The sequence below is a fragment of the Podarcis erhardii genome, assembly GCF_964252035.2.
Source record: "Podarcis erhardii genome assembly, chromosome: 1".
Lineage (NCBI taxonomy): Eukaryota > Metazoa > Chordata > Lepidosauria > Squamata > Lacertidae > Podarcis > Podarcis erhardii.
The window spans coordinates 128,578,170-128,593,059 of NC_138497.1; the positions used below are offsets into that span (position 1 = coordinate 128,578,170).

A 14,890-nucleotide genomic window follows, 5' to 3' on the forward strand; every position below is an offset into this window, starting at 1 on the left:
GGTGGGTCATTAGGTGTGGATTAGTTGTTAAAGTCTTTGTGTCTTGACCTCTTGAACTTTGTGAAGAGTTTTCCTGAGAAGATGGCTGTACTGTACTTAGTTGTGCTCTGGCTTGGCTTCGTGTATAGGGGCGAGCTGTGGTTTTGTGGCTTGTGTCAGCCAGATCTGTGTAGGGATTGCAGGGGGGTGCAGCATCCGGAGGTGCCACCATGGATTGGCTACTGGATGGTGTCTGTAATTCATCTGTGGAGAGGGTCTGGGTTTGGGTCTGGTGTGGTTGATTGGTGTTGGCGTTCTGTGTGCCTCTGGATCTGGTGTCAGTTTTTGTGGGGAGGGCTAATTTCCAGATGTCTGGCAAGCGGGATGTGTCGTCACGCTTGTTCATGTTGTGAGGGTGTTTCTCTATCTCGGTGGCTTCCATGATTATTCTCTTGTGGTGATGTTCCGTGTTAAAGAGCAATTTGGAATCTGCAAAATTAATTTCGTGTCCTGTTTCTTTCATGTGTTGGAAAAGAGAGGAAGTTTTTTCTTCTTTTTTGACGGCATTCTTGTGTTCTGCGATACGTGCATTTATTCGTCTGTTTGTTTGTCCAATGTACGTGGCTGGGCAGACTTTGCAGGGTATTTCATAGATCCCTTGGTTTTCCAACTGGATTTTATCCTTGGGGTTTCTGAGGATATTGGCTATTTTTTGGTTGGTGCAAAAGGCTGTTTTGATATTGTGTTTATGGAGGATTTTGCTAATTTTATCTGTAGTGCCCTTGATATAAGGATATAAGGAAGGAGGGCCATGCCATTGTTGATATAAGGAAGGAGGGCCATGCCATTAATTTTGCAGATTCCAAATTGCTCTTTAACACGGAACATCACCACAAGAGAATAATCATGGAAGCCATCGAGATAGAGAAACACCCTCACAACATGAACAAGCGTGACGACACATCCCGCTTGCCAGACATCTGGAAATTAGCCCTCCCCACAAAAACTGACACCAGATCCAGAGGCACACAGAACGCCAACACCAATCAACCACACCAGACCCAAACCCAGACCCTCTCCACAGATGAATTACAGACACCATCCAGTAGCCAATCCATGGTGGCACCTCCGGATGCTGCACCCCCCTGCAATCCCTACACAGATCTGGCTGACACAAGCCACAAAACCACAGCTCGCCCCTATACACGAAGCCAAGCCAGAGCACAACTAAGTACAGTACAGCCATCTTCTCAGGAAAACTCTTCACAAAGTTCAAGAGGTCAAGACACAAAGACTTTAACAACTAATCCACACCTAATGACCCACCTAAGTGGTACTCAGGATATCACTCAAGAAATCACTCAAGATATCTCTCAAGTAATTAAGGAACAAAAGAAGAAAAGGCACACTAGCCTGGGAACTTCCTCTCTGCCCAGAACATTGGAGGCTATACACCACACCCCCTCTACAGTATTTATAGGAACTCAAACACTGAGATCCTGCTCTGTTCCAGTAACAAGAAGCCGAAAGCACCAGCCTGAAGATGACGAGTGAGACCTCGTCGAAACGTCGCCTAGACACCCCAACTTTTACACGGGAAGACACCCGAGGACACCAAAACCTGCATTCCTGTACCCGTGAAAATCTACGAAAGCAAATATACATATATATTGTCTACCAAGGAACACTGTACAAATAATCAGTTCTAAAATGACAATTTGCCAATAATTAACTTATCAGTCAATAAAAATGGTGTAAGAAGAAACCATTATTTTACAGAACTCTTTTGTGGAATGCAGCAATGTCGAATACGATAAAATACTCTGAATTTGGTTGTGCTCAACTGGAGAACATTCTGTAACTGTCAAAGATCACTGAAGCAGACTAATGCAGGAAAGATGGAAACAGAGTTTTGCTCGTACTAGTTAGGTAATGGAACGGCAATTAGGAAGCTCTTAAAAACAACATTATTTGTATTAAGGGTAATTTGGCTGTCTCATACCTCATTATTTGGATCTTGAATGACCTTATAAAGAGCTGGAACCAATGCTTTCTTCCGGTGAAGTGTTGCTGCATAACTGGATATTTGCATTTCAGGTAATGCCTAGGAGAAGAAATACAGCAGTGTCAAGAATAGGTGGCTTATAAACACTGGCCTCTCTGACTAGAAAGAAAGAAATGCACTGGCCCCAATCCTGTTAAGGCAATCCAGGCCTGGATCCTCCATGCACTCCACAGACCACTGGTCTTTAACTGGCAGGTCAGGACCCACTCCCTAGTGGGTCATGGTCTAATCCAAGGTGGGTTGCATTACCACCATGCAAATATATGGTAAGAGATTAGGAAATGGGTCCCCGAATATGTGTTTCAGTTAAAAGTAGGCCCTGTTTGTGACAATGTTGAAGAGGACTGCAACAGACTACTGAGGTGGTGGGGAGAAATGTTTTTTGGGGGCCCCAATGCTAGCTTACATCCAGCAGCTACACTAGGAAGTTGCAACACATATCAACCTTCTTTATATAAAAAAGAAAGATCAATCAATCTTTATTGCAGTCCAGAGACCCAACAAATCATTACAAATCAATACACAAATCATACAGCCTGCCTCCAGGTTAATCAAGCATTTTGTTTAGAATATAGGGCTCATTTGTTCTTGCAACCACCGATAAAAACTTTGCCACTGCTAACGTTCTAGCATTTGTCCGGTCTTCCAGTAGGAACCTGACATAGTGAGCCTCTGATTTTCCCGGGAAAGGTACCAGCAAGGGTAGTATCAGTCCAGCTCTGGCCTGCTCATATTTTGCACGATGCAACAAAATATGATTTATGAAATCGATGTCTTGAGCACACGAGCAAAGTCTGTCCTGGTAGGGAACTCCTCTCAACCTACCATCCAACACTGCAGAGGGAAAGACATTTAGTCTGGTTTTGGTGAAAAGCCTTCGGTAGTTAGGTACTGTCAGCTTTTTAATATAAGATGTTAACTTAAAGACATACCCATATTGAACTCCTACTTTTTTTAAAAAAGAAAGAAACAGAAACACATTTGCTTACCTTGAATTCCGAAAGCCATTCTTCTACAACCCCACGTTCTGATCCAAGCATTTTCTTACAACTTTTACTCCTTTTCACCTTTGAAAGGGAAAGCAGCAATGAAGCACAGTGCGCACAGTATACAAGGTATACTAAAAAGAAAGATTTCTAATGTCCCATAGTGCAATATTATCTCAAGCAAACTGCATGTTATTTTAAGCTTCACCTTCTTTCTAATGATTAATATGTGATTGCGCTTTTAAGTGCCTGAAGAGTGGGGGTGGGGTGAGAAGAGAAGAGAAAAGAAAAGAAAAAAGGAGATACTTCTTCAAGACAACTTGTGCTTGTTCTCTTACCAAATAAGAGGACAAAGAAAAGAGAATCAGAACAAGCTGAACTGTATCATGGGACAATAGCATCCTCCAGTGATAATCCTGGCCATGGAATAAACGAAAACAGTTTTCAAAAGCCTCTTGAAGTTTTTTTTTTAAAAAAAGTTGTCATACCTATTTCCTCTATTTGTTGCTGAGAAGTTGTGAAACTTCTGTTCAGCAAATAACAGACATGAAATAAGTGTTTCAAGTCTTAAAACCAGCTCTTCACATTCACAAACAGTTTATTTTTGTAATAAGCCTGACACTCAGTACTATTACTAGTAATAAAACTAAAGTTTCCCATTTGTTGCTGTGTAGTTGTGATGATCCCCTGCAAGAGGAAAGCGCTGGGAGAAGCCTTTTCAAAATGAGTCGAAAACAGCACTTTGAAGAATTATGCCACAAGGTCTGGGATGTGATAACTCAACTATTAAGTGACTGGGAAAAGAAATAATTGAGATCCTATATTAGAGTGATTATAATGGCAAATGCTGCTTTTACTGTTTTTTAAAAACAAACAAACAAGAATTTCCTTTATAAATTAATATATATGTAGAGGGGAAGGAGGATAGTAGAAGCAGAGGTCAAGAACTGTAGAGAATGCTGGTTCATAAGAAACCTCTGTGATTTATCTTGCCAAGGTGTTAATGTTATTGCTTCCTTGGTAGTATGCCACATTCACACTGGAAATTCAGCAAAATATATCTTTGTACAGTATTTACAGACCCTTTGGCTGAATAATGTACCGTATATCAAGGGGAAGGGAGGAGGGGGGAAGAGAACTAAACAGCAAGGGATAGACAGGATATCAAAACAATGCCAGTTTTAAGACAATAGGTTGAAAAGATAGCGAGTTTTGGCAAGATGGAACCAATTCCTTTCTGAACCCCTCACCCAGATAAATATTTACAAGCTTCTCAATTGGCCATGACTGAAGAACTGCATGGACTCTTCCTGTTACCTCACTGATTTAGAACCACCATATGCGGAGCCCACACAGCCTTTCCATTGTGTCCCTATTCTTCATGGGGTTTTGTTTCCCTGAATTTCTTCCCAAGGGTGACCTCTGTGGTCCTGTGAGCTTCCCCTTCTTCTCTTATTCTCTCTTTTCTCTACGTTCTTGGCATGTACTAAGATTTCCACTAGCTGGTGAAAGAGGGCAAGGATTTGCTGATTTGATTATGTAAATGGGAATACAAAAAGGGGAGGTGTGAGGAGGTCAAGGAAATAAGGTAATGAGCTTTAAAGTTAAAAAAGGAAAGATGGGTTTTTTCTTTTTTCTTTTATCCACTTTTTGTTTTTTGTATCTTGTATTTTTCTGTTTTCTTTTTTCTCGCTGTATTTTGTTATGATTTTGTAAAATCTCAATAAATATTTATTTAAAAAAAGATTTCCACTAGCTGAGCTGCCCCTATTTCCTATGTTGTAAAGTGGTTCACATATGCATGTTCAACACTCGGCTGCAGCAACAAGAGGCAACTTGCTTCTGTGTAGATTAAATATTGTGAGCTGGATCTAGAGTTAAGTGTGCAAAATGGGTCTGGCAACTGACCTCTCTCACCTCCTTCCCAGAGCAGTCCCCACCCCCTGTGAATTATCTATGGGTTAAGTGACTTGGCTGTACCAGTTGGGCTGTGATGTGGTGAGAAAGGGTGTTCTGGATAATCACATAGAGGCAACTACCATGAACAGAGCTCATACCAGTCCCATTGTAAGTGCTGAACTCTGGACCCAACCCAATAGATAAAAATCACCTGCACATCAACTCAAACTCAGCAATTTCAATGAAATCAAGCTCACACATTCAACTGCAAGACAAATAATATGAGAAGAAATCAAGCCATATGTATGAACTGGTCCTTTGTAAACACTGGCAAAGTTAACCAGAAGAAAATTGGAGAATATCTATCACATAACACCACCAGAATAAACTACGGGTTACCAAGTCATCATTGTTTAACTTGTCCTTATTGACATGAAACATTTAACAGCACATATAATGTTCCACTTTACCTCTGTTTGGATAAGTTAGTTCTCTAACGAAGTTGGTGGAATACTGCCATTTTCCACTTCGGAATACATTTGCCAGTCCTTCAAATAATCACCAGCTCTGCCAACAACATAACACAGTATACTTTTAAAAAAGAATGAATAAAATGCAGTGAAAACTATGTTAAAGCATGAATACATACATTATTGTATATCAAGCTATAAAGGTAAAGGGACCCCTGACCGTTAGGTCCAGTCGCGAACGACTCTGGGGTTGCGGCGCTCATCTCGCTTTATTAGCCGAGGGAGCCAGCGTACAGCTTCTGGGTCATGTGGCCAGCATGACTAAGATGCTTCTGGCGAACTAGAGCAGCACACGGAAACGCCGTTTACCTTCCCGCCGGAGCAGTACCTATTTATCTACTTGCACTTTGACGTGCTTTCGAACTGCTATATCAAACTATATTCTCAGCTAGAAAAGGCCTAATGATGAGCATAACAAAGAGCTCTTGCACATATAATGCAAATATTAAAGGGGAGTTACTTAATCTTCCAATGGCCTACAGCTATGCCCAGATTCTTGGATTCCATGCTGGTTAAGACATTATGACAAACCATACTTTATTATAATGGAACAAGCCACAGCAAACATCACACATGTGCATTCACTTCCTCCCTCAGGGTGAAAGACTAGAAGCTTTTGCTTCTGTTTTTGATTAAACTGCAGTTTAGCTTTACATCCAAAGCCTAAAACTGTAGTTAAGATTAAATATGGCTGGTTGAACAAGCCAGCTACATAACTAACGGCTTGAAGTTGGCTTGTTTCAAACAAGCCATAGCAAAAATTAAACCACAGTCCATTGCATTCAGATGAAGCAAGTGCCTGGTTAATCAGAAACAGAAAAGATTCTTGTGGCCACAGTGCAAGAGGAGATGAGGACACGAGATTATGGCTCATTGCAGCTCATCTTCATCAAGATAAACCATGGTTTAGTTTGACATCAAGATGAGCCTTTTATGGTGTCTGAACATAGAAAACATATAGCGGTATAAAAATAGAACATTTGTACCAAGGGCAGAATACTTTTAACAGAGCTGACGAGACAGGGAATTCCCCCCCCCCCCCCAAAAAAATGTCCTCTGTGTCAGTTCTTTGCTTAATATCTAAAAATTTGCAACTAGAAATCAGAATATATCAAATCGTTTCAAGAACAAGTTTCCAATTCTATTTTTTGGGGGGTGGAGGGAGGTATCAGTACTCGAGCCAAAACGTTGAATATAAAATCATCTGTGAAATGGCAATCCCACACTCAAAAGAATTGATTGCCTTAATCATTTCATTTCATCTCATTTTGGTTTGCAGGAATATATGCATTCAGGATATATGTATGCAACTTAGGCTACATTGCTGTTCCCAACTGCCACACTTTCCACTGTATGACCAAGACAGCACCATCCCACCCACTTATATTAGCAAGAATTAGATACTGAAATGCTATGTCAAACTTCAAAATTAAGAAAATATTGGCCTGTCATCCTGCACCATAAATTCAACTTCAGCTTCTTGTTGCAAATACACACAGAGAAGTAAAGACATGTGTCATGATTAACTGATTTGTAGAAAGAGAGGTATAAATAATCTAAATAAACAAATTACCCGTATTTTTCGCTCTATAACACGCACCAGACCATAACACGCACGTAGTTTTTAGAGGAGGAAAACAAGAAAAAAAATATTCTAAACGAAATAGTGGATATATGATTTTTGTGGTTCATGCTGTGGCCACAGACATGTGATCTGACAGTGAGTTTGGAGTAGCCCAATGAAAAAATCCTGAGGATCCATGTGGCTCCATGCTTTGTAACCACGGAGGAGGGAAGGAAGGGGAATCAAGGATCCTCTGCTCACGACTGCAGCAGATCCCCCCCGCCACCCGCAGGCATTCGCTCCATAACACGCACTGACATTTCCCCTTACTTTCTAGGAGGAAAAAAGTGAGTGTTATGGTGCAAAAAATACGGTATGCAAGAGATGTCTTTAACATACAACTTAACATTAGGAGGTTAATCTTGTGTAAGGTGTTCTTGTCTCAACCAAGATTTGCAAAAAGATTTGATACTTTAGTTTTCCATTTCCCATCAAACAAAGGAAAGACCAAGGAAAGACTTGGCTTCATCATGGCCTGAGCAGGTGCTTAGCCTCACTCACCTCAGAGAGTCTGAGCAAGTCTGCTGCCCTGTAACACAAGGCCAGAAGGCCTATCAAGATGAACAAGGAGGGGATAAATGTTGTCTGAATAAACTTGTCACCATTCTTCTGGCCATATGTGCAATTCGTTTTAAATGTGATAGCACTGGGCAAATCTTTTGCAAGCTGCTTTGAGAGTCTCCTGAGGCTATGGCGTATGGTAGTAATAAAAATAAGCAGACCAACAAACTGGACTCTGGAAAGAATTGGGGTGGTTTCTGGAGATTAGGGTCTGCCACAGTTGTCAGACCAAAACATGTGGCTCTGCAACAAAACACTGCAGTGCCGGGCTGGGGAACCTTTTATCTCTTCCCCCTTACACAGGCCAACTTTGACAGGCAAAGGCAGGTCACCCACCTGTCAATCATCTGATGTCACAATGGCACCAGGTGACTGAAAACGTGGGCAGTCATACCTACCTGGCAAGTTGACCCACAGGGATAGGTGAAGAGTTCTGCTTTGCCAGTATGTTCTTCACATGGATTGACAGGTGGGCCCCGGCAGATCAAGACAGACATGTAGGCTACAAGTCCTCCACCCCTATTGCAGTGTATCCTGAGATGTGTATATGTGTGTTCTGTTGTGTGTTATTTGAGTATATGGCTGAGGGACAATAAATCACATATAGCAAAGAAACACAGAATTTCTATATAGCGCTCTGTCCCCCTGGCTAGAAATGCAGTGGACTGCTGGAGGAGGGGCCAAAATTCCCTTTGCCAGCCCACAGCAGACTAATAAACATTTTACAGGATAGTAACTTTGGTGGGTTTATTTATAAAGTTGGCATAAAACTTGTCAGACGGTGCATTTATTGCTTACTAGCTTTACAGTTACAAAAATAGCAGATACCCTGTATCCACATTTGAAGTAAGCTGACTGCACAAAGCATGGACACTTTGCAGCACCTCAACCATTTGAGATTATCTCATACACAACACAGTTCATACCCTCAGCATGTAATTACTAGCTATGGAATAATTTTAGGAAATAGAACTGAACTGCCTAACTCTTTCGCTCCTCTGTTTAGCTAGTCATAGTCCAATCCTATCTAATGAACCAGTTAGTCTCACAGAGTTCTATGGGGTTTACAACCAGGAAAGTGGAACGCAGGAGAAATGTTCTAATGGCACACACCATGGATCTTCAAAAAATTTCCCATCAGAGAAGTAGCTATGTTTGTGGCAGACATACATCATTCCTGCTTACTCCGACAGTGAGATAGGAAGAAAGAGCAATAATGCATAGTCCTGTGAAAGGGTCCAGTTAGAACAATAGTTGTTTGTCTTTCTACAAGGGCCCTCCCAGTCCCAAAAAGCTGCCACAAAACTGCTGCACAGACAGCAAAATAACACATGCTAAAACCAATTTAGCAATTATCATAAAAACTCAGCCAAGCTGTAATATTTTACTAAAACTGAAAGAATGTGCATCATAAGATATATCCTGTTGTTATCTAACAACTTTTTTTATTTACTTAAGAGACAAGAAATTCTAGCATAGCAGCTGAAATTACAACCACCTGTCAGATAGCTACCTGGACTAGAGATGAGCATGTTGCAACAAGACTACAACTAAAAAAAAAAAAAGATCTCATTGGTACATATACACCAAATCAAAAGGGCATCTTGTCACAGCACTCGAAGAGACTTGCAGCTAAGGTTCTGAACAAAGACACTGAACACTGCACCTAAGACCCATTCAGGCTTTTTAAAGCAAGCAAATAAACATTTGAGTAACTAAGGAGCAACGGAAATCTAACCTTGACAAACAAAAACTGATTGGTACACCTAACCCAAGAATGGCTGCAATGTTCAGTTCATACTAAAACTCAACAATCGGAAAATTGAAAACTAATTTTATATTCCTATTGAAGTCATCTATTATTCAGAAGCTTAGGGGGACCTGGAGCCAATGATTTTTCCAGGCACATTCATTTAAATAGTTTATAATAATTATGTGTGTTGAGATGTTCTCTATGTTAAATGCTTATTCTTGAAATCTTCAAAGAGAGCCAGTGTGGTGTAGTGGTTAAGAGCGGTGAACTCGTAATCTGGGGAACCGGGTTTGATTCCCCGCTCCTCCACATGCAGCTGCTGGGTGACCTTGGGCCGGTCACACTTCTCTGAAGTCTCTCAGCCCCACTCACCTCACAGAGTGTTTGTTGTGGGGGAGGAAGGGAAAGGAGAATGTTAGCCACTTTGAGACTCCTTCGGGTAGTGATAAAGCGGGATATCAAATCCAAACTCCTCCTCCTCTTCTTCTTCTTCTTCTTCTTCTTCTTCTATGGGAGGTGAGTGGCTTTTGTTAAGTTCCATGTGTACTTATTCAGATTCAGCAACAGAAAATCCATGCTCACCAGCTGGTATAGTCCCTGAAAAGAATCCTAACGTGCAAAAAGTACAGGATCCTTCCCACTCTTTTCTCATAAACAAAAGCACAGTGCTGGCCATATAATCAAGCCTATTTGGAAACAAACCCAGAGTGTTTTACTAACTTAGCGCCTAAGCCTTTGCAGCACACTATCATACTTCAAGTTCTTCTATGCAATTAGGAAAGTTACCAACTTGTTGCAAAAAACAAACTGAGGATCTCAGGAGCTTCAACAATGTCACATTGCATACTGGCCACAAGGCATATACTGTACTGTACAACCAATTCCTGATCTACAAAAATCAGTTATGTTATACTAAACAGATGTCCATCTATAAAATGTGACATTTCTTGTTCTACTTGCAACATAAAAGGTAACAGATAATACCAAAAAGAGAATGGGTTTCTGTAAAATATGAAATAAAGGAGTCAAATTTCACATAAGACCTGTACTTCCTTTTGTCTTTCCTAAACCTTCCAACATTCAGCTTTACTGGATGCCTCTGAGGGTGAAAAACCTATCCATCCATTTTCTCTATATCATGCATAATTCTATACAACTCTATCTTTTCTTTAAACTAAAAACGTTCTTTAACCTTTTTCCATAGGGAGTATCTCCAACCCCTTGACCATTTGGTTGCCCTTTCCAGCTCCACAATATCCTTTTCGAGATGAGGGGACCAGAACTGTACAGACTATTTCAAATGTGGCCCCCCCCCCAGATTTGTATAATACCATTATGATACCGGCAATTTTGAATCCCTTTCCTAATGATCTCTAGCATGGCACCTGCTTTTTTCACAGCTGCTGCACACAGGGCTTGCACCTTCACTGATACTGTGACTCCAAGGTCTCATTCCTGGTCAGTCACTCCATTAGCATAAATGTGAAATTACGATTTATTTATTTTTGCCCTAATATGCATCACTCTATATCCACTAACCATGAATTCAACTTGCAATTTCACTGCCTATTCATCCAGTTTGGAGCAATCCTATCGGGAGTTCTCCGTAACCCCTTCTTTGTTTTAAAAACCCTGGGCAATTTGGTATAATCAGTAAACATGGCTACCACACAGTTCAGCCCCTAAATCTCTACCTCATAATATCTAGATATAAAGACATTCACTGAAGATGTTCTAAGAATACAGTTTTAATATATACAGTGTTCTGAAGAATGCAGTGCATCACCCAAAAGCTCCGGAGGCTGAAGAAACAGCTGAAAAGGCATAACAATAAATACAAAAAGCTCATAAGCCAACTCGTTTAAGCGTTTGTCCTGAGAACATATTTTCTTACCTTTTTACATGCTCCCACCAACAGTTTCCCTAGAAACAACATCATGCAGTCATCCTACACTAAACCTGAAACATTCGTCAGTTACTGTGTGATAGCTCAACCGACGCAAAGCGAGACAGATTTCCAATCCATCTTTCGTCAGCTCCTATATAACAGGTTTGGCTTCTCTTATGCTAAATCCAACACTGAAGATTGCCTTGTTCAAATAAAAACCTGAGTTTTCTCTGTTCCTAACACATGCAGTTTCCCATTCCAGGTCAGTTTTCATTTCCTGATAAAAGAATTTCTGTCCTTGTCAAGTTCATCTGCTAAGCTACATTAAGTGTAAAGACGAAATGCTTTTAAAATGTGGAAGACTTCCCTCCAAGTTTCCAGGTAAGAAGAAGAAGAAAGTCAGAGAGCCATTCTGTTTTGAGTAGCCTACTTCTTCCTGCTCCCATCAATTTATAAGCGGATGCAGCAGTAACAACGACAAAAATCTCTCATTACTGAGCAAGACTCCTAAGACTGCCCTTTCATACACTGCTATGCACATGCCTATTCGTTCTCCAGTTCATGTGCACTTTGTACAGTTCCACAAAAGCCACACAAGCAATTAAAAAAATAACAACATAAAACACTGGCCAACAATGTTATGATGAGTGTGTGTTGGAGTGTGCTCTACACCTAAGAGGTACACATTCTACATTACAATTTCTATTCTACATTACAATTTCTATTCTCTGGAGTGCTAGAACACCACTAACATGGAAAGAACTTATACGTGTCTCAACTTGTAGAGCAGTCTGGCACGGAGTTATCCCATGTGCACAGATACCTGTAAATATACAGTCCATGCCACAAGCACACAAAGACAGTAAGGTTCCTCTTCTGTGAGTAGAAATGCAGTGAAGCAGACGACTATTTCGCAAATCCCAGTTCAGAAAATAAATGCCTTTTGTTTTGACAATGCCAATCAAAATAGGCCTTGACCCAAGGAAGGGTTGGGCCAAATTAACAAGACCTATCAGAAAATTTCCTAATAGAAACATAGAAAGGGCAGAGTATATCTGCTGGATTTTCAGTCTACTGTCTTATTTTACTTGCTTTTCACTATATAAGCACTACTGTCCAGCTAAAACTATCATTGAGACCAGACTCTGAATAGGGTTAAGCTGGCAACTATAATGGCAACAACATTATGTTACCATGGAACAGCTCTGAAACGCTTCAAGGAAATACACATTTGTGTAGCTATTTTAGGAAAATCAAGATGCTCAGCTTTGGGTTCTCTTATACAAACGTATCTCGAACAATCTAGCTCGAGTAGATCAGTGGTTTTGCACATTACCTAAGAGAAGTCACCATATGTGCATGAGTAATGTTAAAAAGAAGGACTGTGCCAAAAATGATTATTCAGTAGTTAGTCAACATTAAAATATAAACGGAACAGATAGAAGATTAAAAAGAATGTTAAAACAGAAAGTGACAGACAGGAACCTTTTTCTTAACCACGTTTATTGGGTCTTTCTCACAACTCACCTGCTCATTTCAGATTTAAGGTGTAAACTACACAGAAGTGAAGCAGTCCATTGTCCTACATAATGCTTAAGGATCCTAACATAAGCTAGGATCTGTTTAGGGAGAAAAGAAGCTCCCAAAACAGGCACCTCAACCAAATTTACCTTCCTTTGAGGCTGGTGTCATGGGTGTCTGATTCAGTCAAAAGGAAAAAGAGCATGAAGTGAGCATCGCAATACTTGCTCTTACTAGGAGTATGACCTGATCCTTCTCTTAATTTCCATCCATTTTCAGAGTTTTTGAGACAGAACCTGCAGAAATCTCTAGATGGAAGGAATATAGAGCACCTTTTATTGAGCAATATAGTTTCCAGCTGCTGCAAGCAGTATAAATAGTATGTAAACAGCTGGCAGCATTGCTAACTGCTGAAGGAAATTGCCAGCTTTTTAAAATTAAAGTTCAAATGCTTTAATTGAAGTGGGAATCACACCCAACATGTAAAAACAAGTATAGATGTACAACTAAAAGAGAAATCATAAACAGAGTTCGCAAGAGAAATTTATGAAGAAACAAATGCTACAAATTATAATTTCCCAATAAGCTTCATGTCCCATGTTCTAGTGCCAAACCAATTCCTCTCAAATCATGGCAATTGCACTCTCAAAACTGCTTGACCAATTCAGAATCATTAACAAATCCATATACAATTTCAGATTCAAAACTGTATTGTACAAATAACAGCAACATGAAATTTAAGCGAGATACGCAAGAATAATCCATTCTTATTCCTAGTACGTCTGTTGGCTCCTAAAAGGCAATGCTAAAAGGCAATGGAGCCAACAGTAGTTGAAACTTGGTTGTTCTGGCCATATAAGACTTGCTGTGCCAAAAACAAATAAAGCCCTGGCTAGGCTGCCACAGGGCAACGTCAAGAAGCATGACATCATATTAGAGAGATGTTCACTGGACAGTGATAGCAGATATGCGTTGAGAGCTGAGCTTCCGAGTGTCAAATCTGCCCACCAACTGAAATAATTTCTCTCAGGATGCCCCCCCAGTCTGTAGAATGCAGCTGGTTAGGACTAAGAATACAATCTTTCCTGTTGTGGCTCCTGCCTTTGGAATGGGCTCCCTAAGGAGGTCACATGGGGTCTTCATTGCCATCATTTAGGTACCAAGCAAAAACTGTTGTTTTCCAAGGCTTTTGAGAATTGCTAATGTTAGCATTTTTAACTTGGATAACTTTAGTTTTACTATCTATATGATGCTGTCACTGTTCTCATTTGTTTATTTAATTGTTGTAAAATTGCACTTTATTTACTATTTTTTAGCAGACCTGGGAACATGAAAAGAAATTAAAAGAATAAGCGGTATGGTTAAATCAACTGCTTCTGTGGCTTCCTACAACTATGTTTCCAGAATATACATTTCCCCCAGTTTTGTATCTACTTATCTATTCCATGAGCATATGCTTAGAATATGGTATGAGACATTCAATGGAAAGATTCTGAAATACTGACAAAACCAATTTAACAGTTTTAGGCCTACATCCACATACACAAGATGTTGCCCTTTCTTAAATAAAATGGAGAAACTGAATACACAAAGGGCCCCAGTGAATCATATATATGTGTGGCTGTCTCTGGCAACAGAAGACCTTACTGCAGTAAGAGGGAGCTCTGCCAGAGCACAGACCAGCAAAGTGACAGGCAGAAACACACAAAAACTGTTACCTATGCTGTACAGACAAATGAATAATCTCACTAATTAATAAGATGCTTAGGTTACATATCATATGTTTATGGAGGGAGGGAAGAATTACTTGTCTTACAAAAATAGGTGTTTTTAAAAGCTTGCATTAAAAAACTACCAAAAAAGCCCTATGACATTTTATGCCCTGCTAGTGGAAAATATTGCTGCAACAGGTACACAAGAAAAATAAAATGAACAAGATTCTCTGCCCTCTAATACTAGTTTAATAATTTACTATGCTACTGAATAGTTAAATACAATGCTGCCTATTGTTTACATGGCACAGTTATTCTTCAGATCTGAAGCCAACAATCCAACAATACAGAAAAACCAGCTACTCCTCAGGC

General features: G+C 40.1%; 1 protein-coding gene across 2 annotated transcripts in view; it reads right to left on the minus strand.

Annotated features, from left to right (window-relative positions):
* HYCC2 (hyccin PI4KA lipid kinase complex subunit 2) overlaps positions 1–14,890 on the minus strand; it is a 46,042-nt gene that overhangs the window by 20,702 nt on the left and 10,450 nt on the right. For both annotated transcript variants that reach the window (XM_081879901.1, XM_081879900.1), the window contains exons 3-5: positions 5,400–5,496; positions 3,034–3,111; positions 1,982–2,083 (exon numbers count right to left, since the gene is read on the minus strand). In XM_081879901.1, coding sequence (XP_081736027.1) covers positions 1,982–2,083; positions 3,034–3,084 — 153 coding nt within the window. In that variant the 5' untranslated portion in view covers positions 3,085–3,111; positions 5,400–5,496. The remainder of the gene's footprint in view (positions 1–1,981; positions 2,084–3,033; positions 3,112–5,399; positions 5,497–14,890) is intronic.